At 43.5% G+C, this 27,839-nt stretch overlaps 2 protein-coding genes across 6 annotated transcripts in view; one reads left to right on the forward strand and one right to left on the reverse strand.

Annotated features, from left to right (window-relative positions):
• Positions 1-2,119, forward strand: part of stxbp1a (syntaxin binding protein 1a) — a 35,414-nt gene extending 33,295 nt beyond the window's left edge. Inside the window, exon 20 of one of the 2 annotated variants that reach the window (XM_018732932.2) lies at positions 932-1,010. Coding sequence is in view for 1 of the 2 variants with exons in the window: in XM_018732933.2 (XP_018588449.1) it covers positions 932-1,014 (83 nt within the window). In the remaining variant the exon portion in view is untranslated. Of the gene's footprint in view, positions 1-931 lie in introns of both variants that reach the window. The other variant, XM_018732933.2, reaches the window with a different exon arrangement.
• A 633-nt stretch (positions 2,120-2,752) lies between these two features.
• On the reverse strand, positions 2,753-27,797 carry akna (AT-hook transcription factor). Of its 4 annotated transcripts, XM_018732980.2 has the most exons (24): positions 27,649-27,797; positions 19,566-20,206; positions 18,708-19,163; positions 18,476-18,572; positions 17,778-18,081; positions 17,577-17,651; positions 15,474-15,633; positions 14,706-14,833; positions 14,350-14,409; positions 13,920-14,038; positions 12,562-12,703; positions 10,251-10,423; positions 9,863-10,024; positions 9,541-9,766; positions 9,146-9,243; positions 8,754-8,998; positions 8,179-8,335; positions 6,487-6,618; positions 6,122-6,270; positions 5,924-6,022; positions 5,719-5,817; positions 5,324-5,431; positions 4,988-5,150; positions 2,753-4,738 (listed from the first exon to the last, which is right to left on the reverse strand). In XM_018732980.2, exons 2-24 carry the CDS (start codon positions 19,849-19,851, stop codon positions 4,462-4,464), a joined length of 3,915 nt encoding a protein of 1,304 aa, XP_018588496.1. In that variant the 5' UTR covers positions 19,852-20,206; positions 27,649-27,797; the 3' UTR covers positions 2,753-4,461. The 4 variants fall into 4 exon arrangements, with proteins under 4 accessions (XP_018588496.1, XP_018588495.1, XP_018588492.1 ...); XM_018732979.2 differs by having other exon boundaries at positions 8,754-8,974; positions 18,476-19,163; XM_018732976.2 differs by having other exon boundaries at positions 18,476-19,163.
• Positions 27,798-27,839: the final 42 nt, after the last annotated feature.

Raw genomic sequence — 27,839 nt, forward strand, 5'->3', positions numbered from 1 at the left:
CAGTGCAAGGATCATATCAAACTTTGGCCCACCTGTGATCTGCAACCCCGGGGCTCACCGCTGCTTTAAAAGCTTCCCGGCGGTCCAGTCGCTGGCGAACAGCCTAGCACCTGCAGTGATTCAGTGGGCCAAACGTTTGTTTCAGTCTCTCCCCCTCTGTAATGTTTTTTTATTTTTGTGAGAAATGTGTCTTCAGCTCCAGAGAGAACTCAAGTAAGCTCCACCCTCTTCCTTGTCCTTGTGTTGTTTTGACTTTGGTTCCGTTTTACATTCATCACTTCAACTGGAGAATGGTAGAACGGAGTGCTCCGATCTGCTCGTCCACTTTCCGCTACTGTGTTCTGCATGGACTATAAGCAGTGCTACAGCAACATGGTTTTTATGAGCTCGTGCATCCATTCCCACATCATGGCTGAGCTCCTGCTGAACTGTGATGTCACTGTGAAAAGCCTGCCGACGCCGTGATGTCACTATGGCACTGTGTCATCACTGGCTAGCGCAGCGTTAGCCTCCAGGTGCGAGCACATTTTGGTTTTGCTGATGTCTGGGAATGGACTGTTTTGTCGTACCCTGTTCTGTAGATGCTAGTCGGAGTGTTTTGCATGCAGCCAGTCCTGCAGCTGCTTGGCAGGCGGTTCCTCCGCTGACAAACCCGTTCTGGGTTGAAGTCAAGTTACACCAAGTCCAGTGAATTCATACCCAGCTCCGAAGCTCATAACCAGTTACTTCTCCGAACTGGTCCTCAAGTATGAGATGAAACAAGTTTTCATTCTAGCTTAATACCTTTTCCCCCCTTTTGTCATTGTTTTGTTTGCCACTTTTTCATTAAATGTAAAGTGAAAATGGCTGAAAACACATTTTCCGCAAGTCAAAGTGGCAGGGCAGCTCTAACACATGGCTCTCTGTCTGTGTCCCACCGGTGCTCCTGCAGGATCAACTCATGTCTTCACCCCCACCAGCCTTCTCGACGCGCTCAAGGCCATGAATAAACCTGATGAGGAGCAGGCTAGCTAAAAAAATCACCCACCGCCACACTGCTTCTCTGTTTTCTCCACCAAGTCCCTCCCACCCCTCCAAAGGACGCCAGCCGATCCCATTATTCCTATATTAAATGTGTATGCATCTTGCTTGAGAGGAAAAAAAAATAAGTGGAAGCATTGATAATATATATAAATGAAAATATATAACATGTTGAGACAAAAGAAATCACTGCAAGTATTCTCATGTTTCAAAATGGATGCAAACAAGGTTTACGTCTCATCAGATAAGGCCATTGGAAATGGAAAGTACCAAATTTAACACTGTATGCTATGAAAAATGCTAGAATGTGTAAATGGTAGATTTTCTTTGTTCCCTCAGTTTTCTTACGATGGTGTGTGTAATTGTTTTGGACTTGGGCAGAGGAGGGATGTTTGATATGGATTTCACAGGAGGGTCACAGCAATGATTCTATCTCAGGACACAATGCGTTCTTTGCGGACGGAGACCTGGGAGTGCAAACTGTTGCGTTGCCATTGTGCACAGAGCTGCAGCGTGAGCCCACGGAGCCCAGGAGGTGGCGCTCCGCACAGCTTTACCAGCGTTGAGTAACAGCTACAAGATGGCATTGTGTCAAACACCCAAAGTCAGAGGGGGAAAAAGGGAAAGGGGGAAAAAAAAAAAAAAAAAAAAACTATTAAAAGGGACCAAGACAATAAGCTTTGGCAATTGATTGCTGTAAATAGCTACTGGGTTGCCGATTATGGCGGACGTCGTCCCTCCTCTCCCTTTGTGAATGGGCATATTTATCCTAAAGGTTTGTTTTCTGGGAAGAATTCACGTTTTAGTGTCAAAAGGCCATTGCTTGCGAAACGTTTCAAAGGGCCGGTTGTATTTCAGTATTGTATTCTGTCCGATTTAAGTCTCATCATTGATTAGTAATGAATTTACCTGCCCATGCACTGAGTACCGTGTTGTTGTATATTGCCATATGTTGATGTTTCAGCGTCCCACCGTTTCTAGTGATATTTCTGACTGTGAAGTAGTGAAAACATTTCCTTTGAAGATGCCAATGTGAAGCCGCTGTGTTTGTGATGTTTTAGCTGTAGCTGTAGTGGTCTTGGGTAAAAAAAAAAAAAAAGAAAAAAATATATATAAATATATATACACATCTATATTTTACTAGTCTGTTACTTTCTCTTCTGGTGCAATGTTAAATCTTCCACTGGTGAAAGGCTTTGCAAAAAAAATTGAACTAAAAGAAATTCTTTCCTCCATATTTTTCCCCCTTAGTCTCATTTTTGTTCTTGGAAAAACAGGCTGTATATTGCACTATGCGTTTTCTGTGATGCAAATGCTTATTTTAAGTCCCCCCCCCTTTTTGTTGCTGTTGTATAGCATCCACTATGTCTATTTTATTGATTTATATCAAAAGTTATTTATCAGAGAGAAAGATATGAATAAATTAGTCTGTCTCAAACCTGTTTAACTTATTGGAATTATATGTTTGCGAGTGTTGAAGCACAAAATGAAGTACTCTACATGTACCTATGTACTAAAGCTGTCTAATAAATTTGGCTTCCATTGAAATTGGACATGGAATCTGCACATTTTTACATCAAGCACTCACTCTAGAGAGGAACACTGCCCACTTTGTTCAGCTACCAGAGAAACACTAATCAGTAAATCACACACCCCAGGTTCTAGTAGAAAATTATTTCTTTATAAAATTTCAAAATCAGCATCACTTTCCTCAAGCTTAAAATAAAAGGCTAAAAAAGCTTTCTCCTGTACAAAATATTCATTCATACTACAAAAGCTCAAAAACCTCTAACATTTAATGTCCTGCTTAAAGAACTCAGTAAAAAAAAAAAAAAAAAGTTGCTAGTTTTACAAATATTGTAAAAACAATTGCTTTTCCTGAATGTTACTGCTACAATACACTCTGCTGAAACATCAACCTAGCAGTAAGACTACTTCATTCACGTTAAAGAAATATATCTTATTTTCTGTCAAAGTCTGCTGGAGTCACAATTTAACATGGTAAATATTCCACAGATTTAAAAACTACAGATAAGTGGCATGTGTGTATACTGTGCTGCCCTGCAGCATGCAAATATACACACACACTTTAAAAAACAAAAAAAAACGGTTGTGTGACACTTGAAAGTGTGCTTAAATTTGGACACAAACACAAAAAAGATAACATTACAATAAGTTAAGACAAAATTTGGTCTTGTGTCCTTGGATTCCTCTACCGCTGCTGTCACATGATTTCTAAGCCATGTTACGTTAATTTTATTAAAACTTGGACGCTATTTAGAATATACATATACTCAGGGCTAAATTCTCTACCTACCTAGCAGTGCGAAAGCAAATAGCTGCACTCATCTGTCCTGAGGGGCCCTTTATCCGATGAGCGCTCAGACTGACCTCTCTGAATCTCGGAAAATGGGTGGGCCACCAAGTGCCTTCATATTTCAGCCCTGAATGATTTAAGGAAGAATAAAGGTCACCTGACATGAACACTAACTACAAGCAGTGCAAGGAGTTGGAAAGCCCACCTTTATAATCTCGCAACAAGTGCCTGCAAATAACCAGTAAGTAAATAAGTAAAACCTATTTCTGGTATCTGTATTGGTGGTAAAGGAGTCAGCACTGCTGAGGACTCATCGTCCATCTCCAGTAAAGTGAAAAACTAAAATCATAACGGACAACAGGACCTTTAACACAGTACAAGTCACACACAGTTAATTACATATTCCTGGGAAAAACCAACCTGCATCCCTGACGTATAACTCCACACTGCCACTCTCAAATATCACCGCGCAGAACTGTTAAGTACCAAAATGTATGCGAGATTAGTACTTTCATAAAACACCTTCATTAACATAAACATAAGAATCCAATTTAACAATTTCAAGTACACACATTTTCAGAACCGCTTGTATTGCAAAGATAGGTCTTTCATTAGCCATTGTAAAAAAAAATTCATGTCTCAAGCAGCTTTAGGTTTTGAACAGTAATTCTTAGGTAAAAAGCACATTTAAAATGAAGATGGATGATCTAACCTTTGAAATTATTCATTAAATGATCAGCAACTAATTAATCAGGGAAGCACGTTCTCAGCTTTCCTTTTCCACAAGCAGATAACCACCTTGGCGGAAGGACAACAGACTCTGCTCTTTCAATTACAGAATTAGAGGAATAAATGCTTTTATAGTGCTTAGCTGCTCAGACAGAGTGACAAGTTACAAAACACTATTTTATCAGAAATGGGATTGCAGAGAAAGGGGGGGGGCAGGGAATTCGTACCTTCAGTTTCAAGAATTAACCTTATGTGCTGTGCTTCCTTTCTGTAAACATTTCCTCTGAGAGGAGCCCAGATAAACTCAAGCAACTCTATGCCCTGAGTAAGAAAAGTCAACGCAGCATTTGTCGCTGGGGCAGATCGTCATGTTGCGACCCCTGCCGTTGGGATCTTCAGTGCAAGGAAGTGTGTGTCAACGCCCTTTGGTGGCGAAGCCCAGACGTGAGCGAGTGGACCATGCATTGGGAGGTGATCTTCATGTTTGCGGCAACCTCGATGGCTTGGCTCAGGGATCTGCTGAGCTGCGCCGCATCTGCTGAATGGGACCTGCGTGGATAACGACTCCCCCCTTGAGTTCTGACCCTAGTGTCCTCTCTGCTCTCACCCAGTGGAAGGCAGACAGGTTGTGCATGCGAAGGTGTTGCCTTTAGCACAGGGCTGGCATAATACCTGCAAGACATAGATTAGAGCTCATTAACATGTTTCCTTTTTAAATATCACAGGACAACTCTGTTTCCGCATCCTGCATTCGCCATTTATTTACAGGTTTATTTGCCAAATCATGACAGCTTTTTTTTTTTTTTTTATATAATATATATATATATTATATATAGAGCACACACACACACACACACACACACACACACATATATATATATATATATATACATATATATATATATAGAGCACTCCACTCACAGCACTGATGGATAAACAGGGACACACTGAACCACTGGTACACTGCTGAGGACTGCTGGGGGCAGGGGTGTGTTCATAAACCACCCCCTTGAGCCACTGCGAGAAGTATTCCTGGGTTGGCCATGGTGGGGGGTGACTCTCTGAGTCTTTGAGTCCCGCTCCACTGAAAAGCCGAAAAAATAAACATTTGAAATAGAAGAATAAACAGTAATTATTATCTTGTAGTGCCATGATTTTCAATACGCTTGAATTGGATGATGATAAAGGGTTTAAGAATAAAGACATAAAAAAATGGGTTGATGGTGTTGAGAAAAACGAGGTTCTCACATAGCTCACCATTCACATCGGCCCTGTGCACCTGCCCTGACCCTTTGCACAGTGGACAGTGTTGTGAACAGGGATGGGCATCTGGAGACACTGTGGAACTCCTTGGCACCCGCTTTCCTGAAGAACAAGGAGCATTAGGAAAGTGAACACAACTGTTTAAAAAAAGGATTTAAAAAAAAAAAAAAAAAAAAAACTACTTTACTTCATTTAGCTGATGCTTTTCTCCAAAGCGATTCACAGCGTTAAGCTACTTATAATTATTTACCCATTTGGATTTATCCATTTCTATATTAGAGCTGCAGATGAGACCCAAACCTGTGACCTTTGGATCCAAAGACAGCAGCTCTAAACCACTATACTACTAGATTCCCCATCAAACAAACAAACAAACATGAACAGGTTACCAGGAGGATGGTGCCAGGGTTCTGGACACAGTAGACTCTTGTTCTCCAGTGAGTTTGTTTCATTATCCTCGCTAGGCAGTGTCACACTGTGCTCTGGTCCTGTGGCGACACCAAAATACTGCATCATATACTCAGAGGTTAAGAGACACACACAGGCAAGTAACAGCATCATTCCAGTCAGGTTGCTGCACAGATCTCTGCTTACTGGAACTATATCCTCTGTGTGTGACAAACGTTCGAGCCTGTCTTCTCACTCCTTGTGCTGCACGGCACGTTGGGGTACGAGCACACTCGCTGTCAGGGGCTGGAAGTTGTGAGGGACAAGAAAAGGAGGAAACAAGCAATCAATAAGAGAATAGGTAGACATTTTCTGTGTGTGGGTATGCAGGTTTGTTCCACTCACACGTGCTGTGCTCGGGTCTCCTGCGTGGGGTAGAGGTAGATCTCCCTCGGAGGACGGGACCAGGCCGCTCAACCCTCCTCATCCCTAATTCCTCTTCTTCCTGCTCAGCGTCTTCTCTCTGTCCACTGTCACCATGATGCTGAGTGGACCTGAAACCAAGGATAGATTGTGAGAATCTTCCAGTGACGGGCACGAGATGGACAGCTAGAATTTTATCGTGTATGTATATTAATTTTTTTTTTGTCAGGTAGATGAAAAACTTTAAACAAGGAGTCAGGCAATCACAGAATGTGCCTAACACAAATTGACACAATGAGAGGTAGACACTCAAGTGTGCAGTTTTAGCAAATATCCCACGATCTCACCTGGCATGGAGCGAGGTGTTCCGAGTGTGCGGCACTCCTGCGTGGATTGTGGGTGCGACAGTGTGTCGAAGGCTGCTCTCCAGGCTCTCCTTTAGCCGGTCCACCTCAGCTTGCAGAGACTGAATGGCCTTGCTGAGAGAGAGAGAGAGAGAGAGACATACACACAGTTCCAGTGCTGTTTTGACTTTTTTACTAAATTTATATTAATAATAGCTAACTTCCTTTTGACTTTTTACATCGCAAATTTATTTGAGTCTGAAGATAAGGCGAGCACTCCACCTATGGACATTTACAAACTACCTGGGCCAGTTGTTTCAGGCCAGAAAATAAACAGAGAAGATGACGACTTGGCAGTGACAACACCATTCCTGAATGGTGCCCGAAATGCACCTGATCTGGAGATGTGTGGAATTTACATGTCAAACACTCCACTGTGTCAGTGTATGCTTGTTCTGATCAACAGGTGTCCAATGTGACATCCAGTGAACAGATACTTCTGTGAACAATCCCACGACACTCCAATTCTACGTGGAAGGACAAAACAACCCTATTCAAACAGGTGTTTCCAAACATGTGCCACCAGAGCCTCAACTCTAATCAGTGTGACTCTTCCATACATCATGAAGCTAAACAGAAGGTGAGAGTGTTGCACATGGACACTGAGTGGTCTGTTTCTTAGACCACTTCCTGTGTTACTCTGTCATGCCAAGCACACCCACTCCAGAGGTCACACCATGCGCACTCACGCTCTCCTGGTGCAACTCGCTGCTGGTGACCTCTGACCCTCACCGTCCTGCTTCCGGCTGGTTTATTGGTTCTCCTTTGCCAAGGTATGTGGCGAGGCTTCCTCCCTCCCCTATCTGATAAGAAAGCCTTTCTGGAAAGTTCTCCTTACGTGAGCTAATAGCTCCACTCACAATGGAAGGTCCATAAACCAAGTCCTGCTTTTGAAGACATTTAGGTATTAATTAAGCTGTGCTGTGTGGGAGCAGCAGCTTCCAGAACCTTTCTGAGGTCACAATACTGCAATCTTTAAGGTACTATGGATAGAATCCCCTGATGTATAAATCATAAGGAAGAAAATATTTTAAATTTTGAACACTGCAGTGATTTATGGAGCCAAATAAAGCACAGAGTAGAATGCAGCAGGTGATCTTGCCAAAATGTTCTTCACAGGTTTGTAGTTAAGAGATGCAGAAACCTTGACACTGGAATCAAAGGGTGGTGCACAGATCTCAGTGGATTTGTGTTTGTTGGCAAGGCACAGTGTGGTATGGATGACAAAAACTATACACATATTCAGATACAATCATACAGCACGTGGTGCAGTGATTAGAGCTACTGCCTACCAATAGAGAACGACCATATGTAATTTCTGCTTCTGTTGTTGTACTTTTGGTCAAAGAACTCACCCTAAAATTGCTCCATTAAAAACAACCCATTTGTAGAAAAGTAGCTTATTGAACAGATTTGGAGAAAAGTTAACTAAAGGAATACATATTAATAAATAATAATAATAGCAGCAGAAGCAGGTGTTTTACTTATTAACGCGGTGCAAAAACCATCTTGGTGTGTGATGCTGTTTTTGAGCAGTGCTTTTTTGCCTGTGGGTTTTTGTTCAGTTCTCACTCTGCAAGACGAATGAAGTGCAGTGTGACAAGTTATCAATAGAGTAGCATGCAGGAGACTCACCGTTGCCCAGGCAGCTGGCCACGCCCACCAGATCTAAAGGGATCAATGCAAGTACGTGATGAGGAAAGAGAGGGGCTCCTCTGCCGAAACAGCTTCTCACCGGTCACACTTGGGAAACCAATGCCCCGGCCATCTTCTCCTTCTGACACACTGCAGGCTGAGAAAGGAAGGGTGAACAGGAAAGACAGAAACATGAGCGGAGACCAAAAGATTATTTACCATTTTACTGTGATCACTATGCACTCTCATGGCTAAAACACATACCTTACAGTCAAGAGGCAACAACAAACAACAAATTTCCCTGACAAACAAATCCCTGAAGTCTGATTTCTGCAGTCAGATAACTAAGGCTATTCACTGCTGCCACCATATGGCAGGAGAACACCTTTCACACAGACATTGCTACTTTTCTAAACTGTAGTATGTCAACTGAAAGAACATGGAATCAGTACTTTAAGAAGACAGCATCCCTGGAGAGGTGGCAGACACCTAAAGAGTCTGCCACGGAGATAAAGGCAGGGTTAGAAGGACACCTGAGACTAAGTGAGAATGGAACGAGGAGTCTCCGGACTCACTTGCAGTCTCGCTGGTCACACTGCGTGCCCAGTGCTGCGGAGAGCTAGTGCTGGGTAGAGCCAACCCACTGCGGGATTCAGCTTGATCCCACAATGGTGGATGTTCACTGAGGCCCACGGTGCCACTCTGGGACCGAGTTGGTGTAGGGGCGGAGGCTGAGAGGGGCTCAGGAGGGCTTTGGTGGGATTTTGCTCCTTTTTCTGCCAAAGGATCAGAAGGCCTGGAGAAGGGAAAGGGAACCCAACTGACAACAATAAAATAAATAAAAAAAATATACAACCTGGGCTACAAATATTGTAGAGGTGAAGGATATGATGGCAGTGATGAAAAGCACTGGATTTCACACAGTGCGAGTGGCAAATCATGATTATGTGACAGTGGTGAAGCTGACCTCACTGTTTGATGGAAGGGGGCATGCACTGCAGGGGTTAAATGACTGCTTTCAGAGCCCATGAATCCACTGTCTGTCTCCGGAGATACAATTCCATCCTACCAAAATAAATTATCATTATAAAATGTTATAAACATGTAACATCATCAAAATTGCTATTAACAGAGTAATACTCAAAAGGATTATATAATACAGTTCTGTATCTCTCTAATATTAGCTGACAGCCAATAGTTTATGCACAAATATTTAATGGAGCTGGACTTGTGTAAAAGACATTAAGGTTAAAAACTTCTGTGGCACCCTTTCTACAACCTCTACAAGATTCTAGCATCCAAATTCTTAACACTAATACTTTAATATTAATCAATCTGGTTACACAGTGCAGTGCCACTGACCACAAGTGGCGCTCTCCCGTGATTATGGTGCAGCTTGAAAGCCTGGTGCTCTGAGGAAGAGCTCTCCCCCAGGCTTGTCAGGCTGCTGCTGTGTAGTTTCACTCTGGCAACCCCTGAGGGCCTGGAGGAGTTGGGGACAGGTTCCTCAAGACTTGTCTTCAGCTGCTTCCTGGGTGTGGGTGCGGGTTTCCCATCTGGCAACGCTGCCATGGATCCCTGTAGCGGTCTGTTAAATAAAACAAATATAACACGTAGAAACACAGGTTCAGATCTCTCACAATTGTCTACCTCATGCCACACTCTCAGAGCAAAGTAGACTTACGTCTGGTTTCCACTTTGGTCTCTTTCAACACTCTTTGCATAATTATGCTTTACATCTAACCCATTAGTCCCAGGGAGTACTGCATGTGCTGCTCTGCAGTCTGTGACCGCTGACCCCTGACCCAGGTCCAGCACCCGTGGGAGCTCCTTGAAAATCTGGTGCCTGAAAGACAAAAAGCGCAGAGATTTGCATCATCCTTGAAGGGATTAAAAATACAGTAAAACAGGTATCCTGCCTTTTTTATTAGTTTTATGAAGAGCACTAGAGAAAAGAAACCCGCAAAGGAAACTGAGTTTAACAAGCCTGCAGGATGTGCTACTGCTGGTTGGTGGGGAGTTATAGAGAACTGAAGAGAGCTCAGGGGTACCAAGAAGCAGTGAGGACTCACTGGTCCAGCAGGGTGTTGAAGTCACGCTCCACGCGCTCTTGCTTGAGTTGCAGTGGCAAAAGAAAAGTGTTGGGCAAGTCTTCCCCCTCAGGTTCAACCTCAACCTCACTTTCCCCACTCACAGAGCTCACCTCTCGGTTCACGGTGCCACCCTCAACAGGGGACACGGGACTCTGGGGAGGGAGGGAGAAAAATACTGAAACAAGGGCACAGCTGTATCAGTGTTCTATTCACTGTAAAATGTGGGTCAGCTGAGAAAACGCAATTTATAATTTCAGTATGAGTGTAGTTACATGGTTATTCACAATATTTCAATTTAACTAATTTTTATACAGTGCTTGAACACAGGCATAAGGCAAAAGAAATAAATACAAAGGAACAAAGAAAACAGTTGACTACAGACTAGTATAATATATTATCAATGCTTTTATAAAGCTATGACTACTGGTCATGGAGAAAAGGTACAAAAAACTCCCACTGAAAGTCGGGGGGGGGGGGGAACCTCTGGGGGTCCAAGTGCCAGTGGCTGCCCACCCCTCCTGGACATTCTACATCAAACAGGACTTCTAAATCAGATTAAAAGGTAAGAATGGCATTGTTGCTGTATGGTAGCTTGATTTCTCAGTTCAGCAAAGCACGTCTCGTATTTAAAGTGTCTATTGAAACAAATCTCTCTTCCAACCCACTAGTAATTGACACGCTTAAAATTTGGGCTCAGTTCAGAAAATATTTTGGTTTCCATTAATTTTCCAGACAGGTAAGTACATTCTACATTTACAGCTGGCACTGTACGGGACTGAGATCTCTCAGTTTATGGACTCTTGTTTTGGCTCCTTTGATCTGGCAAATTAAAGAGCCAAAAAAATCACTTTTACCAGATCTTGCACCTGCGGCACTTTGTTAAGAAAATAATCTCACTTTCCTTTGCCTCCTCCCATGGCTTTGTTAATTTTTGTTTTTAAATTAGATCGCACTATGAAAGGAACCATTTCTGTACTATGCAATCACTTAAACATGTTACACCTGCCCTCTTTGACTGCTATTAAAGCTCCCTGGGAAGAAGACCAACTTATCCAGCTGGGTCAAGATTGGTCAGCTGCTCTCAGTAGAGTACAGGTGGTCCTGATTTATGATGGTTCGACTTGTGATTTTTTTTCAACTTCACGATGGTGAGCTGGCGATAGACATTGAGTAGAAATCGTACTTCGATTTGATCCCCGGCAAACGATATTCTCTCGCAATGCTGGACAGTGGCAGCAATCCGCATCTCCCAGTCTGTCACGCAGAGATGTGTATTAGGAGTATTAAGTGCATTTTCAACTTATGGGTTTCGGGGGACGTAACCCCATCGTAAATTGGGGACCACCTGTACATAACCTCCTCTATCTATGCACATCATAGTTTGATTTGGTTCAAGGTGATGCATTGTCTGGACTACAGCCAAACGGGTTAGGATTTACCCAGCTGTAGTCCTTTCATGCTATAGATGAAGATAAACCAAACCAAACCTTGCCTGCTCCTAAAACATATTTTTTTGGGCCTGTTCTGAATAAACCTTTTTTTGCTCCTCAGTATTTGACACTGTATCTGCTGTTCCACCCTTCACCATTAAAAGCATTTCCTCCTGAAGGGATGACTACGACCAATCACTGCGACCTAATCACCTTTACTGGCTTGTTGCTTTATTTTAAAGTGTTGCAAGAGTAGTGAACCCCCATTCATTTGCGCATTGAATCTGAGACCCAATGCAATTTTTAAAACGGAAAACATAAGACACATTGTGGGGCTCCTTCACGGAATTTTCCAGTATTTGACAATGTCTGTTCTCATACATCAAAAACATGGCTTTGCCAGACCCTGAAGATACTTAAACACGTTTACTACTACAACCTACAGTTCCCTTATGCCTCTGAATGCTTATATTTATGCCTTGCTTACTTACATGTCTGTGTATTTATGTAGATACATTCCTATTTCGTGCCCTTCAAGTTAATTGCTATTTATTTATTTTTAATTCTACAGTCTTTTTAATGGGGGGTGAGCAGCTTGGGCATTGTTTTTGTATAACATAGGGTCATGCATTGGGCTTTCTGTGTTGGACAACATATGAGTTATACCCCTTATGAAATCTCAGAAAGTAAGTCACCATCTAGTGGTTGCTTTTCAAACCTTTGTGCTACCTTTTTCTACATCATCTGTCACACAAAGCATTGGCAGCCAAGCCTTTTGGTGCCCACTCACCCACTCAGTCATGCCGAGTCACTGCATAAGAAGCACAGCAAGCACACTATGTGGATGCTGGAGATCGTACCTCAGGTAGTGGGGTGGGATCGCCACCATTCCGTGGAGACGACAGGGCAGTAGAGAGGGGGTGTTCAGGAGACCCATGTCCCACTCGCTCCCTCAGTTCTTCCAGCCGCATGCCTGAGCGGAAGATCTGCCCCTCTAACTCCCTGAACAAACAGCACGCTGTTAGTCCCCATTAAGAAGCTAACAATCTAGAGCTTGCATGTGGTGAAATAACTGAGGAGCTTGGGAGGCATCATTCCCTAACATGGAAGGTTAACACACACACACACACACACACACACACACACACACACACACACACACTTTCAGAACCGCTTGCCCCATACGGGGTCACGGGGAACCGGAGCCTACCCGGCAACACAGGGCGTAAGGCCGGAGGGGGAGGGGACACACCCAGGACGGGACGCCAGTCCGCCGCAAGGCACCCCAAGCGGGACTCGAACCCCAGACCCACCGGAGAGTAGGACCCGGTCCAACCCACTGCGCCACCGCGCCCCCAAGGTTAAAATATATTTTATATATTTTTATAAAGGGGGTGGGGGCGTAGTGACGCAGTGGGTTTGACCGGGGCCTGCTCTCCGGTGGGTCTGAGGTTGGAGTCCTGCTTGGGGTGCCTTGCGGCGGACTGGCGTCCCGTCCTGGGTGTGTCCCCTCCCCCTCCGGCCTTACGCCCTGTGTTGCTGGGTTAGGCTCTGGCTCCCCGCAACCCCGTATGAGACAAGCGGTTTCAGATGGTGTGTGATGACGTGATGTGTATTTTTAATCAATATGTGACACCATACAGTATATGTCCTCATATATACACTAGTTCTTCATCTTACGAATGCAATGAGGACAGTAGTCTTTTTGTAACTCAATTTTTACACAAATCCAGTGTCACTGCAACAACCAAGTTACAATCAAATAAAGCTGAAAATTACAAATAATAAAAGTCTTGGATATAATTATAAGAAATACATTTTTCCCCCATTTCCAAGACTTAAGATTTAAAATTTTCATAAAAACACTTTGGCTCGAATTTAACTTTAAATATAAAATGACTGAAAATAAAAATATTCTCCACAGACTTCTGTTCAATGCTAATTGCTGACAATTTACCTCATAAAAATGTCCAAGGTTTCGTGGAGTTATTTATCAAACACTAAACATGAACTGGTTGTGTAAAAACAGGTCAATTTTGCTGCGGAAACACAACATTTTAAAAATTTGCAAGAACATGCTGCTTAAAACCAACAGAACTGGAAAAAGCTGATATCTTTCAAAACTTGTAGCTCAAACTTTAACATGAGGAGCCACCATCCAAGTGTTTGGTCGCACACAAAATGATAATAAATCTCCATGAATGGTGGGTTGTTGCACCTGTCTGGGTCAAAGGTCCCCGACTCGTTCCCTTGTTGCTGCAGAAGGCGATGCTCATCTCGTGCTTCCAAGTAGCCTCTCTCAAGGGCCTCCTGCTCCTGGCCCAGGTCTGAAAGACTCTGAGGTGGGTCAGAAAACCCAAGATAAGGCAACTGTGAGACAGCTGAAACACCTACTCTGGAACCAATAAAATCCTCTTATCAAAGAGGCTTTCATATAATGCCTATAACTGGGTTGACTCTTAAGGATGCACTTTCTGCTTAGATCAACCACTTTGAGAAAATAAGAACTGTTTACTCACTTACTGTTCCCTAAAACACCAAAAGTGTCACACCAGAATAAAATCCCCCGGAGTCTGCACTTCAGAACAGTTTTACAGTTAGGCAATTTACACAACACGGTGTGTGGGGATAACAGTGACTGAAGGTACCTTGATCAGCTCAGAGAGTTTGAGCTTCCCTTTCCTCAGAAGGTCTTCAAAGGAATCAAGCTGAAGAATCCAGTGGAGAGGGTCAGTTGGGCCATGCCATTTGAATTAACCTTCACTGAAGTGCACAATATTCATCCCCTGGGAACTTCCCATTCTCATTTCAATAAAACTGAATATTAATGTCTCCAGGAAGAGAGCGCGTAGTAATTCTTTCTCAGTATGCTTAAAGGCAGCAGCAGAAGCACATCTATAGACATAGCAGTGCACCCTTTCAGACATTAGCAGTGTCCGTCCTCTCTTTAAACTACGTATGTGTTTTCTGGGTGTCGGAAGAACATGTGTTAAAAGAAACTAACTCGTGACTGGAAGTGCTCAGCCTGCCTGGAGAGAACATGGCCCCGCTGTCCACCATCTCGGAGGCTGAGACTTCGCGACGGAGGGGTGGTCTGAGAGGAAGGAATTTCATGGCCTGCTCCTGCCTGCTCTGTTTTGAAGGAGTTCAAAAAAAAAAAGAACAAAAGCTGAACTGACAGGTGGTTCAAAAGATGCAGAAGTACAAATACACTTGGCCTCTCCTGTTATGAACAGTACTGCCTATGTTCTAATCCATGTTCTAAAAATATCTGCTTGTAGTGGAGTGAGATCAACCTGTGTTTACTAACCAAGGTGGCAGTAAAGTGCCACCAAACAGAACAGGGCTGTGTTAGACTGCCTTGATTCAACTCGCTACCAGTGTTCACAGGCGGCTTTTAGTGTTCCTAATTTTGGTGATTCTAAGAGGCCAGTAAAAAAAGTCAAATTGTTACCATGGAAACCAAAGCAAAGATAATAAAGAAAATAAAGTGGTGACAAAATGACAGGTATTGCACATTTATTGGATGAATCTAATGGATGAATTCAAAAAAATCTGCATTTAGCTGAATTTTGTGGAGATTTTTTTTATTTTCAGGAATTATACATTAGTTTTAATCAATGTTACTAGAAGTTGTGGAATTAAAAAAAGTCTAAACTTTATTTAAAAAGACATCAAGCATTATAAACTGATAAACGGATACATATAATTCAAATACATACCAATGCCACAAAGCATTTATAGGAAGTAAGCACAAGGTGGCAGTGTGTACCTGGACTGAATGCAGCTGGAGGCAAAGGCTCAGCTGTGGGTCTGAACTCTGCTTTCTGGGCTTGCGGAAAGGCGAGGTTCATGACCTTTGAACTGGCGGTGCTGATGGTGCCAGAGCAGACAGGATTACTTGGTCTAGGGGGGTCTGCATACAGGTTCACCTAGTAACAACACACACCACAGCACAGTAATGGTGAAATGTCAGCAATTTAGAATTATTCATAAATAGACTAACATACAGTATCTTCAAGAGCTGACATGTTTTTCTGGCAGAAACCCTGCAATTCAATAAAGCTGCAGAAAATGTGACTTGTGATATTAAATAAAAAACTGGCTACAAACATGTTATGACTACTCACTGTCCTGTGATTAAACCAAACTCTTCTCACTTTGATTAGTCAAAGCTTCTTCCAGTACAGCACAATAATCTAGTCTTATGGAAGAAATATTGGTGGGCAAAACAAAACCCTAGAATAGATGTGTGACAAAGCAGTCTTTCACTTACCATATCTGTCCCTCTTTCAAACACACTCATACATAGTGGGGGACAGTGCCCTTGAATGGCAATGAGTGACGCCTTTGTGCAGAAAGAGCAGCTCTGTCTGACCCAGCCTCCCTGACTGATGCTCACGTGCAGTTTGCATCTCATACCCCACCACACTCCTTGCCTATAGGGCTAACCCTCAAAAAACATCAACCCCTGGTGTTTCCACAGGATGAGAAAAGATTTCATTTCAAAAAAGTGTACTTTAATTTCGTTTGTACCTTAAATCTGCTTAACGCAGACAAAGTGTGATGTAAGATGACAGACAAGCCAGGTCAAAGTATTAAGGATGAGTAACAGAAGGACTCTCTGGACTCTCTGTGGGGTGGGGAGGGGACTTCATTAGCAGATCAGTCTGGAATAAGCCTGGCCAATTGCAATCAACATTGGGCAGTGGGCACTTTGTAAGCAGACTTTGAAAGCATCGCATTGGCCATACAGTCCACTGCTCAAGACTGACTGCCCCCATACTGTGATTCTGAAACCGAGCGCAGTTGTGCAAATCCCCAGTATCAGCATTTACACTTGGGGGTTATGAACTACTAGATCAATTGACATCTCACTTCCCACCCTTTGATCCCAACTTCCACCCTAGACAACAAAAGAGTCTCAGTGTATCTGACTGACCTCAGACCGCCAACCAGGAGAGCCACATGTTCTAGCAGTCTAAGTAAATGGAGTGCTATCTAGAATAACGCTCCTGCTTAAGGCCCAATGAGTCCATATTTATCCCATAACATATGAACCATGGTTACAACATGCATCATGAAATTTTGAAAAAATAAAAATCAAAAGGTCATACACATTTCCCAAAACACCACTTTGGCAACATATGACAAGTTCCTATTTACATTTACTCAGTTAACAGATGTTTTTCTCCAAACCAACATACATCTCACAGAAAAATGAGTGTTACATTACCAGAGACTTGGATGCAGACACATCATTCTAAAGTATATTTAGTTATATTCCACCATTTGAACCAATGTACATCACACAAGTAAAGGTTTATCATTATTCAACAATTATGATCACAAAGTTATTGAGCATAAACATTTACATAGTAGCAGGCACTTAAGAGATCATGGGAGAAGTGAGTCTGGAAAAGGTGAGTTTTGAGAGCCTTCTTAAATGTAAAAAGAGATTCAGTAGTTCTGAGTGAGAGAGAAAGGTCATTCAACCACATTGAAGCCAGGAATGAAAACATTTGTGCCATTTCAAGATATGAAAATATTCTGAACTCTTTTGACCAAACTTTTCTCCATGATCCCAACCTAGAGACACAGTGCTTTAGGTGTCACTGCCAGCATCCGTTTCCTTTATTTCACTTTATTTATGTGGCAGCTGGGCTCGGAGGAGGCAAAACAGAGGCCTAAAAATATCTCACAAGTTCCCACGTCGTGGGTGGATTTGACAGAGCTCAACATTGTGAGTGGTCTGCGATGAATTATGCAGGAAACTGATTCAAAGTCAGGCATATGTCATGAGACACAAACAAACACATGGATACACATGGATGCGCGCACGCACACACACACACACACACACACACACACACACCTTGGCCTCCAGGCGCAGTCGGTCTATAGTGTTTTCCGCCTCGGCATACTTGGTGAGAAGTCTGTTGTAGTCCTCCTGTGAGGAGGAGAGGTGTCACAAAAGCACTGAAATGTTACCAGGAACCACCTCCACGATCATCATCGTCGTCAGCACTGACGTGTTTGAAGACCTCTGTGCTTGAGCAGGAAGGACAAGCGTTACCTGCAGCTGGTGAACGAGGGCGTGAGCCTGCTGGGGTGAGCGGAACTCCTGTGGCAGAGCGGCACGGAGGGGGTGGCAGGAACGTGTGAGGGAGGGCGGGCCGGCTGGAGGCCCGTCAGGTCCGCTCAGTAGAACCTCCCTCACGATATCTGCAGGGGACTTAAAGACCAGTGGCATCTCCGTGGCAGAGCCCCTCCCTTGGACAGGCCTCTTGCTCCTCGGAGGCTTGTACACCTCCTTGGGGAATCGGACCTTGGGCTCCACTCGGGAAAAGTCGGGCAGGCGGTGAGTCAGCTGCCCTCTCCTATGGAACAGGAAAACACACAATTCCTTATACAAAAGAAAGCAAAGACAGGTAAGATGACAATACGTAAAAAACTCAGCAGAGGAAACAAAAGTTCAGTGACAAGCACAAGAACATCAACTGTCATTGCTGAGCCAAAAGTTTGAGAAAATTACTTTCTTGGATTCTGCTCTTATTACCAATATCAGCAATTTATGCAAATTGTTTAAATTATTCAGTTTCAGATTATTCCAAGTAGCAGTGGTCTCCACGCCTGGTTACGCCTCAATGTGCTACAGTGCACAATTTTCCCCATGATAAGAAGGACTGAACAGAGTGACCTACATTGAGAAGCAAAGGGGATAAGTCACCAAACTGATACCAAAATTACATCTGAAAGCCAGGTGAGGCCCACCTGCTGCCATCCAAGCAAGGACTTCCTTTGGATGGCTTTTTGGGGGCTTCTGCAGGGTTCACGTGACCTTGGCTATCCCGTGTAGGTGAGCAAAGACCTGGGTGTGACCGTGGAGGAGACATCTGAGCTTTTGTACTCATTCTGGGAGTGGGAGACAGCTGCATGTTCTCATGTAGCCTTGGCTTCCCTTTCCTGGGTAATGGGATAGGGAATAAAGAGGGGTCTCTCTCACCTCTCAACCCCTCTACAGGCTTACTGTCTGATGCCAGGGGGTACAAAACTCTTGGCTCCTGGCTCTCCACTGAGGCCCTGGTGAGCAAGTTGTATTCATCCACAACACAGACTGGCTGGACAACTGTATTTGAAGGCCACGCAGAGCGGCTGATCTCCTGGGGTTTGACCTCCTCAGACTTGTCCTCCCACTGCTCAAGGGGTGCTACTGCCAGTGCTGCTCCACCCTTGGTCATAGTCTCCTCCTCTCCACCAGGGGTTGTCAGGTCAAGCCACACCCCTATACCTCCTCTATGTCCACCCTCCCTGTCTAGCTCCTCCTCTGACATTTCCAGCTGCCCATCCCTCTCTGGTGGCGACTCAGCCTGCTCGCCACAGATGGCGCAGCTCTGCTCCTCTTCCTCACCAATTAAGTGCTCTACCACACTGTTCCCACTCCTCATGTCTTCTAGGTCACCTGGCAAGGGAAACAGAAAGAGCAAGCAGTAAGCAAAAAAAAAAAAAAAAAATCTCTTAACCACTTCAAAGCTATTCCCCTGTTGCAATCCAGACTAAAAAAAAAAATCAATTTACACATATCAGATAGTACCGCTTGTACCCTATGGGCATCTTGTACACAAGATTAATTGCAGCGCTAAAGAAAAAAAAAAAAAAAAGAGCACATTTTAAGACAATAGATCTGTTCCGAAGTAGGTTCTTCTGAATAATCAGGTGGAAATCTTCAGACAACTACATCAGACAGGAGCTGGAATACAGTCCCAATAATGAGGTCCCATTTCTTCAACAGTTTCAACTGTAGCTCCTCAACCATTACTTTACCTCCTCATCCAACAATAGACAAGCCATCAAAAGAACTCACAAAGTGACAGAGTGTGTCTGAGCTCCTCAGGAGAAGCAGACAGGGAATCTGATCCCAGTAGTTCACTCAGGTCCTCCTGGAGGTCCCTGCCAGCCTGAGACCAGGGCTCTTCTTCAAGGTCTGGTGACCCATCCTCCCAGAGCAGCTCCTCTCCCAGCCCGATGATGCCATTCTCATCCATCTCCAGGCAGAAGTCCTCATCTCCCACAGGGCTCTCCCTGGACCCCCAGCTGCCCTCCAACTCCCTTGAGTCTTCTGAGGGGGGCCGGAGTGCTCTCTTTTCCATCTGTCTCGCTTGGTGCAAAGTGGGGCACGGTTGCTGTCTCTGCCTCTCAGCAGGGTTCACCCTCTGTGAACGCCCTGACGCAGCCCATCTGCAACATGTGACAGAACACTGGAGAGCACATGGCTGATGGCTCACAGTTCATAGACTCTTCTGTTTCCTTGGTGACAGCTGCTTCAATCAGGGCTGAACTTCTAGTAGAATTACAGGTGAAGTGCACGTCAAACACATGATTGATGGTACTGAAAACGTTGGTTGAAGGATTTTCATTTGGATGCACAAGGCTGACTGAGGATGTCAGTAACTCGGACCAAGACACATTTTCCGCAGTACAGCACGCTGAGTATTTCCATAATTCCTAAGAGGAAAGGAGAAAGGGATGGGAATTGGAAAAAACCAGTGTCAAGAAGAGTATGATGCACATTAGTAAGCAGCCATGTACAGCCTACAAGTACAGAGTAGTAGGAGGACAGAACAGGAATCCAAAAAACAACTTATCTGAGCTAAATGTGTCTGTGTCATATCAAAGTTGTCTAAATAGGTGACATTTCATTCTTTACTTGTGCCACTTTCCCTGCCATGGGCATTACAACTGTTTCACTGGCAAGCTCCATCTTAGATTATGTTAACTGGTAAGTGGATGGAGATGGTTAAACACAGACGAGAAAACCTTTAGTTTTCAGCCTGAGAAGCTGTCATGGGATTGTTTCATTGAAGAGAGACATTGAGGAAGCAAGAGTTACTTAAGTGCATCACTTGTGTAAGTGCTTGGACTTAACCATGCACCTAAATTACTGGTTCTGTACTTCTTTTACACTATCTTCTTCTTGACAATGAGACAGCTTCTCAATTTGAATTTAACTGAAGGGCAGGGAGAGGAGACAGTAGACTAGCCAGATGCCACTTTCCACACACACACACACACACACACACACACACACACACGTGTGCGTCTTACTTAACGCAAGCATTCTTTATGAACAGAGACTAAAAAACAGAAGATGTTTTCCTCTACTTACATTTCTGCTTGAACATGAAGCAATCAGAAGACAGAAATATTTACTACCACTTCCCCTTTCATTCTCTCTACTGGAGGGAACAGAGTGTACAGTTATTTTCTGTATTTCTTTAAAACCTTTTTTTTAAAGGAAAGTGCTGTGTTTGACAATTTTCGACACTAAAGCTCTCAAGGGTCTGTTAAGTAGGTACCCAGAGGGGTGGGGAGCTCATTTAGGAAAACAAGACAAGCTCTGAAATGCTTGTTTGTGCAGTAGGGACACGTCTCGCTCCGCATTGAAACGCCAAGCTGCAGGCTCCCAGTCGCCATGACAACAACACAACAAGGAGCTGCTTGAGCTTCTGGTGCAACCAAGGAAAGTGGCACGACACCTAAGTAGTCAATGATTTATCCATTTATACAGGTGGGTAATTTCTACTTCATCAATTCAGAATAAGTACCTTGATCAAGGGAACTACAGCAGGAGTAGGATTCAAACACAGGTTATTCAACTGTGGCAGCTCTAACTGCTTCACCACCTGTTGCCCCTTCCTACCTCATCACTTTATGTATTGGTCCAAAAGAGGCTGTAATCAAAACCACACTTTAAAAAAATAAATAAAAAAAAAAAAAAAAAACCTCACATGAAGCCATATCACAGCCTGGTTTTTGAAGGAGAACACAACAGTGCGACCCCTCCCCCACCAAGGCCCACTCATCAGTTGCCAGGTGGGTTAATGGAGAGCAATCCTCTTTGGTTGAGGCACTGCCAGTGGCCCTCATCCTGAGCCCAAGAGAAACAAGGGAAGTGCTATACACCTGTGCAATGCAGTCTCTCATGCTTGAGCCCAAAACAACGACCGCTAACAAGAGGAAGTGAACCCTGGTGCTTCGCTCTTCCACCAACTGCTGTCATATCACTCTGCAAAGAGCACAACAGACAAAGTGAGCTGCCAATTCAGAGGATGAGCACAGAGTCTGTTACTCCCGGACAAGTGGTCGGCACAATATCTTCGCCTTTCGCAGGAAGCCAGATTACAGAAAGCTGATTACCCTCATGTGCTTCTCCTAATCCAACACAGGAACACAACTGACAGTGTGCCTCACTGTCCAAGCTCTCTTCCTTCAGCAGAGAGAAAGTAAGAGACAAAGAATTCTCTTCTTTGTTGAGATACAAATATAATGTGCGAGTGTCTGGAGTGTTGCTTATGACCATCATCTTGCAATCAAAGGTCACAAAATTGAACTTCTCATCTTGTAGTACCTTTGAGTTTCTCCAGCTGTACCATAGCCTACAGACCAAACAATTTAAGTTACTTTAGATTAGTTTCACATATCATCGGTGAATTAACGATAATGGAAACAAGAAGAGTAGCAAAACCAAAGGAATACTGATTTGCACACACTAGCAGGAAAGAATGTAGAGAAGCAATGAAGTCACCTGCTAATTTTTCCATCAGGTATTTTAGCACCTTCTGGAACACATTTGTAAATTTTTATTCTTATGACTTTGATACTCTCTGACCTGAGAGAGCTGATGCACTGATTGATGATTTTAAACTAAGCAAAAATGCCCATACACATATTTCACTGTTCAGGTGGACTGATCATTTTAAGTCACTCAGTGTGTGAATGACAGAGAGTGTGTTCCACTGATGTATAGATGAGTGACCCATTGTAAGTAGTATATCTAGCTGTGTAAGTCACCACGGTGAATAAGTTGTGTGGGCTGATAACACTACATTGTGTTCATTGGAAGTCACTTTGGAGAAAAGCGTCTGCTAAATGAAGCAACAAACAAACACTACACCTACAGAGAAAGAATACCCCTGTAGACAAGCACTCCAAAAAAAAAAAAACTGCTTACAGGGCTGCTACACATCGCTAACAAGACTTTGTGAAAAAGAAGAGAGGAAACCTAGCTCAGGCACAGTGCCAGAATGCTTCAGGTTGCTCCAGAACGGTGTCCCCCAAATGCTGACTCAAATACTACTTAGTTTGCCCAACAGACTACCTGTATGAAGAAGGCCATTTATGTCCGAGGAAGCTTCTGGACTGAACAGCTCTACGACTCCAGTTGCCAGACTCCATTCTGGTGGCGGTTTAACATGCAGCAGACATTGTGCTGCACTGCTGCCAGCTGCCGGCCCTCAGATAAGCAGCTACCCCAACTCGAGCTCTCTCTTTTTCCCCTCTCTCACACCCACACCTACCTATTTTCCATAATCCTAAGAGAACCCATCAATGCAAGGAGGACTGATCCAGTGAATCTTCAGCTAGCTGCTCAAACTTATCTATTGACTGTGTACAAACTAAGAGTTCTGCAGCACTCTGGGCAAATGAACTGTCTTAACACATTTAAAAGTGTTAAACACTTTTAATCATAAGCTATTACAGGTTTTACTTGTAGCTTTTCCAGCACTTCTGGAGTTAAGTGGGCACCCCATTCACTACATACTGAAATTCTTTCTGTAAGTGCCTGAATAGATATCATTTTATCAGTACTACTGCTCCCATCTTACAGATCCTCCTTCATTGCTGAGATGACATCACTGGGTTGTTTCAGTTAGTTCAGATTTTAGATGACTGGAAGACACCGCGGACTCAGATGCATAATTTTCCATCCATCCATCAATAGCTGCTTGTTCACTGCAGGGTCACAGTGGTCTGAAGCCTATCCTGGAAACATAGGGCATGAGGCAGGGTAAACTCTCAATGGTTACTGTCACTAATTTACCTGAAGCACATTTTTCAGCTGTAGGAAGAAACCAAAGCACCCAACCCATGCAAACACGGGGAGAACATGCAAACACCCCACAGTCTGAGTCAACTGAGCAAGCCCTCCATGCTATTCTACCATACTGCCCTTCAATATAACAGACAAGGAAAAAAATAATGGATATCTGTTGATAACTGTGCTTGAGGGATGGGGAGGGGAGATTTTTCAAAGCCAGAAGCCACAAGGTCAGCTATACACCATGTAGAACTTTTAACCCAAAGAATCTACATTTACTTCTAATGTAAAATTCTAGGCATTATTACAAAACTCAGCTGGAAAAAAAAAAAAAAAAAAAAAATCTATGCATAATTAAGACTTCTTAAGCACGCAGCACAAATGCTACACCTCAAACCCATATTCTTAATGCAGACCACTGAGGTGTCCTGAATGAAATCCATATTAGCACCATCTAATTACTGTATTTAGTCAGACACCAGATAGAGCTTAGCAACTGCTACAATAATTTAGGCGGTTTTTTACCCCACCAGACAAAAGAGCTCATTCAGTACATCCATATAGAGCAGGACATTTACTGGAGCAATTCAGATATGTACCTCGCTCAAGCACACTTCAGATAAACTGGCACCCGAGTTCTCAGATTTGAATCGGCATACCCCTGTCCCGTTTCCTGCGGGCAGTGCTTTCACTTTCACACTTTGACCCCAAACCATGCAGTGGTAGTGTTCCACCCCACATAAATTAGCCGAGAGCTGACAATGCCTTCAGGGGGTCTCCCTGCAAGCCGGGTGCAGCTGAAGCTGTTCAGGGACTCATGACAACAGGTCAAATGGGCAGTTCAGGAATAACAGAGTGATGCTATGCATGAGTAAAAAGTCCCATTCCTACCAGTGCTGCAAAACTTACTAAGCTAAATAAGTTTATTGATTTGTTTTGTTGCTTAGCAGACAGTTTTAGCTGTAGTACAGGCTTTGCTACCTGAAATCCTTTCCATGGCACATTATTCTACTTATCCATCCATAATTATCAGTAACAGCTTCTCCAGATCATAGTCATAGTGATGCAATGCATATCCTGGAAGCATAAAGTGTATGGCAGAGTACACCCAGTCAGTTGCAGAGCAATCACATATACATGCAAATACAAATTGGAGTCTTCAGTTCACCTGAAACACATGGCACTGGACTGCAGAGGAAACCCGCATAAACACAAGTAGAATTTTTAAACTCATACTAATCCAAATTTGCCTCCAACCGGCCACCGCACGCTCATACGGCATCAGCAGGGACCCTTTTGAGAATGGACCCTGCCAAACACTTGCTCAAAGGAACAGTTCTTTACTGTATTCTTTTCCTCATACTTATTACTGTCAACCCAATGATGAGGACGTTTTAGCACAGAAAGCATCTCTATGCTACAACACAGAAGCATTAACATCAACACAGGTGTATGTCCTGTAACGAGTGTGTGCACACAGGGGCTTCACCCCTGGTGAAATTCTGCAGAATAGCAAAACCATTTTTAAGCATTATTGTGCCTTATCACTGAGACTCCAAGGAACCTCAAATTGTCTGAAAAGAGATCAGTCCCAACAACAGCTGAGCAATACACCACCTGCTGCCACCCCAGCTGGAGTACACAGTACTCATATTAAAACAATACTAATACAAAATAAGAAAAATGGCAAATACAGTACAATATTATATTTTCATATTGCCATCATATTTCCTGAGCTTTTTCTTTTCTGGACCACCAGAATTCTCATGATTTTTCTTGCTAGCCATTGTAAAAAAAAATAATGTCAATGGAATCACAAACAAAACATTCTGTAAATGAAAATTTTGTACACAGTCACTGGCAGACACACTGACTGGGTCAATAAGAAATATGGTGCCTTGTGGCAGTACAGCCAGCCGATGTTATCATACAACAGAGCGATTGTTCTTCGGCTAATAATCGGGACTCAAAAATAATATAAAAAGGTCAATGAAACAGCTGTCGTAAATGCAGGTTGTCAAAAGTCACATATGTGGTAAGTCGAGGACTCCCGGTATCTTATAGTTTGTTTGAAAATGGAGGCTCACCAATGGGACCTGCCACCTTCAAGATGTTCCACAATGCACAATAAGGGATTGTATGACCATGGAGGAGGACCCGGTCTTGTAAAAATATAGCGTGTCAAATCCAGTCCAGCACCCGGTGGATGTCCATACCACAATATGTAGATGACCCCTCCCCATACCAACCGTATAAACCGCATCTCTTCGTTAGGCAGCCTTAGCAGAGGTCCACTCAAGATGCTCGGTCATAATTTTCTTTGCAAAACCTTGTTTGCACATTTTAAACTAAGGCTTCCAGAATATTTTTGAGCAACAGCATCATGAGTTACAGCATCACCAGGAAATACTGCAAACTCTACCTTAAGAGTGGTTCTCAAAGTGCAACCATGAGGATGTACAGGTGGTCTCTGATTTACAATGGTTCAACTTATGATTTTTTTCGACTGTACGACGGTGAGCTGGCAAAAGGCATTCAATAGAAAACGTTTTTTTTTTTTTAATTATGATTTTTTGCCAGGCAAGGGATATGTGGTGCGATACTCTCTCAAGATGCTGGGCAGCAGCAGCGATCAGCATCTCCCAGTCTGCCATGCGGTCGCTATAAAGATATCCCCCCTGTATCTATGTTGTGTTTTGTGGATCCATCATGTCACAGAAACGCCCATCTGTGTCTCCTGCTACTGGCGGGAAGAAGAAGAGGAGGTCAATTACTTTTGAGGAGAAACTCAAGATAATTGCCCAGCGTAATGGCAGGAAGCCCCTGTCGGCCATCACATGTATGCTAGGCTATGATATTTGGTAGGTTAGGTGTATTAAATGCGTTTTCAAATTAGGATATTTGACTTATGATGGGTTTCGTGGAACACAACCCCATCGGGGACCGCACCTGCTGTACATCATTATAAAAAACAGATTGTTGACAATTACAATAGTATTACAAAAATAAGATGGTGTCATTTATTGCATATTTACTGTTACATATTATTCCAGCCTTTACATACTAGTATGTCAACTTTTAATATTTATAGTAATGTCAAATCCAGATTGATCCAGCACCGATATATATTACGCACTCACTGCTTCACTGTTTCCATACATATGATACAGAAGGTAAAATATTACTTCGTTAAAATATACTGTGTATTATTAGGAACAGCCCTTATTCACCTGTAACGTCCCGACGTCGGCGGTTCATAAGTTTAGTATGGAAATAACCGCGAATTGTGCCTGGAAAAGGCCTCATAATCATAAATAATAATGTAGCTCACGACGCTGAGGTAAAATCAGCTTTTTTTTTTTTTTTTTTTTTACTCCTGAGGTAACTAACGCCGGAGTCTTAACACCCACCGATATATTATATAAGTTATTTTCACAACTAGGAAGTTTAGAGCGGGTTAAGTAATGTAATCTTACGAAAAAAAAAAAAAAATACACTTCATATATTATATACAATAGAAAAACTTAGGAAGGTTCTAGCGCTAGCGTCGAATGCATCTTACCTGGAGAACAGAGACTTCGTGGTAACGGACCGACAACACGCGCTGTTGCCAGGAGAACCGAGAGCGAGCGAAGGCGCGAGGAGCCCCTCCAGCACGTGCGTCAGCGGGGAGACGGCGCGCGCGCGCGACAACTTCGGGCGGAGAGACTCCGCAGTTAGATGGACAGACTCTCAGTGCTGCTTCAGTCACTACTGAACTGGACTCCGCTGTTACTCTCAAACGCTCCCTCCCTGTTGTATTCCCACCAGTGTTGCACTGCCGAGTGTGCAACCGCACAGAGTTCGTCTGAGAGTGTCAGTGCTGCACCGTCTGCGTAACTCCAGTTATCTGAGTCTCAGTCAGTGCTGAACTGTCTGCGTAACTCCAGAGTTATGTCTGTCAGTGTTGCACCGACTGTGTAACTCCAGCACTTCCAGTGTATTTTCGAAACCGCTCCACACCCGCATTGTTTCCCCACGCGTCGTGTGTCCGGGCAGCTCGAGATACTCGATACGTGTTTATACTTACCCGCTGCATTCGCACGTGATCTTCGATTCGGTACAGTATTTCCACACTCAGTGCGCAAGGTATTTTACATATAAATAAACAATTTTAACCTTCACCATGAGGTTTTCTCCGTATCAAACTCACTCTCGCAAAACTCCCTCCATCAGAAACACATCATGGCTCAGATTTGAAGGCGTGTCCGACCGTCATAA

Source organism: Scleropages formosus, chromosome 6, assembly GCF_900964775.1.
Source record: "Scleropages formosus chromosome 6, fSclFor1.1, whole genome shotgun sequence".
Taxonomy (NCBI): domain Eukaryota; kingdom Metazoa; phylum Chordata; class Actinopteri; order Osteoglossiformes; family Osteoglossidae; genus Scleropages; species Scleropages formosus.

Coding starts and splice junctions, on each gene's coding strand:
- akna (XM_018732976.2), bottom strand. CDS start 19,851: ATGGAAAAGAGAGCACTCCGGCCCCCCTCAGAAGACTCAAGGGAGTTG. Junction 10,025..10,250: donor TTCAACACCCTGCTGGACCA/GTGAGTCCTCAC, acceptor TTTGTCTTTCAG/GCACCAGATTTTCAAGGAGC. Junction 6,619..8,178: donor GGCCAGCTGCCTGGGCAACG/GTGAGTCTCCTG, acceptor TCTCTCTCTCAG/CAAGGCCATTCAGTCTCTGC.